This window comes from Galeopterus variegatus, unplaced genomic scaffold, assembly GCF_000696425.1.
Source record: "Galeopterus variegatus unplaced genomic scaffold, G_variegatus-3.0.2 Scaffold1442, whole genome shotgun sequence".
NCBI classification, from domain to species: domain Eukaryota; kingdom Metazoa; phylum Chordata; class Mammalia; order Dermoptera; family Cynocephalidae; genus Galeopterus; species Galeopterus variegatus.
This window is the reverse complement of record NW_007727553.1, coordinates 31,179-33,049: the sequence shown is the minus strand read 5'-3', so window position 1 is coordinate 33,049 and position 1,871 is coordinate 31,179. Positions and strand designations below refer to the sequence as shown.

The 1,871-nt window shown below is 63.2% G+C and overlaps 1 protein-coding gene across 1 annotated transcript in view; it reads left to right on the top strand.

The window, feature by feature from the left end:
* The window catches only part of DUSP9 (dual specificity phosphatase 9), a 3,160-nt gene extending 1,300 nt beyond the window's left edge, over positions 1-1,860 (top strand). The window contains exons 3-4 of the mRNA XM_008577056.1: positions 740-1,195; positions 1,501-1,860. Of these exons, the coding sequence (XP_008575278.1) occupies positions 740-1,195; positions 1,501-1,826 (782 nt within the window). The 3' untranslated portion in view covers positions 1,827-1,860. The remainder of the gene's footprint in view (positions 1-739; positions 1,196-1,500) is intronic.
* The last annotated feature ends 11 nt before the right edge of the window (positions 1,861-1,871 follow it).

Genomic DNA, 1,871 nt, shown 5'->3' with positions numbered 1-1,871 from the left:
CCCCGCTCCACCCCCACCAGTCATGGCGGGCCTGGGGTGGGTGAGGAGGAGGCAGGCTGACACGGGCCTGTTTGCTCTTTGCTGTGCCAAATACCCCCCTCCCCAGGTCCAGGGCAGGGACAGGATTCCCCTAAACCTATACAGCCAGCTGTCCCCACCTCCCCATTGGTTGGTCCTCAAGAAAGGTCATTGGACCATTGGGGATGTTTAAATATATAAACTGTCAGCTTTCTAGGCCCGCACTCGCAACCCCAGGTAGATGAAGGAGATGATGGCTTCTGGGGACTTTGGAACCATTCAGATGGAATGTCACTGTCTCCCAGGCACCCACCTCTTGGGGTCCAACTTCATCCCTCAGGGTGCTCCTGGTCACACTGGATCAGGACACACCCAGGCAGAGAACTGACATCTGAACCTTTCTTCTTTAACTGATGGCCACTGTCCTCCCTGACGCTGGCAGTCCATCTGGACTCTGTTGAGCCCTCACACCTGCCTCAGCCCGGCCCTGGGGCCGTAAGATCCTCTTAGGCAGTTGTGCCTGGGCCCGCTTCTTGCACCCCCAGCAGCTGCAGTGGGCACTTGCTGTCCAGAGGAGCGGCCAGCAGTGCTGGCTTTTGTGTTCCCTTTGGAGACATCTGCAAACCCCCAGTTGTCTCAGGTTGGCTCCCTATACCCAGCCAGGGGCGCCCGACTACCCAGGAGACCAGGTCAGCAGGATCCACCCCCTCTTCCCCCACAGGTGGCTTCAGCAGATTCCAAGCTGAGTGCCCTCACCTGTGTGAGACCAGCCTCGATGGCCGTGCAGGCTCAAGCACAGCCCCGGTGCCCAGCCCAGTGCCCGTGGTGGGGCTGGGCGGCCTATGCCTGGGCTCCGACTGCTCCGACGCGGAATCCGAGGCTGACCGAGACTCCATGAGCTGTGGCCTGGATTCGGAGGGCACCACGTCCCCCCCAATGGGGCTGCTGCCATCCTTCCCTGTCCAGATCCTGCCCAACCTCTACCTGGGCAGTGCCCGGGATTCGGCCAACTTGGAGAGCCTGGCTAAGCTGGGCATCCGCTACATCCTCAATGTCACCCCCAACCTCCCTAACCTCTTCGAGAAGAATGGCGACTTTCACTACAAACAGATTCCCATTTCTGACCACTGGAGCCAGAACTTGTCCCAGTTCTTTCCGGAGGCCATTGCATTCATCGGTGAGTCCACCCTGCCCTGCCCTCCGCCAGTCTGCCCTCCAGGCCTGGCTCCTGGTGGCTCCCATTCCTTCCCTGTCCTTCATGAGAATCCCTCCCTGGCTTGGCTGCCATTTCCAGAGCCCAAAGCCGCGATGCACGCGATGCACTTGGGGGGCGGGCAGTGCTCAGCCCCGCTCCCAGGGGCTGCCCCAGGCCGGGCAGGGCTCCCTGGCTCAGAGGGCAGGGTGGGGTCCGCTCCGGCACCTGGCCTTCGCCCCCCTCATGCTGGCCCCCGGGGCCTCTGGGCCTTGTCCTGTCCCACCTAGACGAGGCCTTGTCCCAGAACTGCGGAGTGCTCGTCCACTGCCTGGCGGGAGTCAGCCGCTCCGTCACCGTCACCGTGGCCTACCTCATGCAGAAGCTCCACCTGTCGCTCAACGACGCCTACGACCTGGTCAAGAGAAAGAAGTCGAACGTGTCGCCCAACTTCAACTTCATGGGGCAGCTGCTGGACTTCGAGCGCAGCCTGCGGCTGGAGGAGCGGCGCTCCCGGGAGCGCGGTGGCGGGGCGCAGGAGCCGGCGACCTGCGACCAGCCGTCATTCTTCACCACACCCACCAGCGACGGCGCCTTCCAGCTGGACCCCACCTAAGGCCCCGCGGGGCTGCCGGCTCGTCCCCGCCCGCGCCGCTGACCA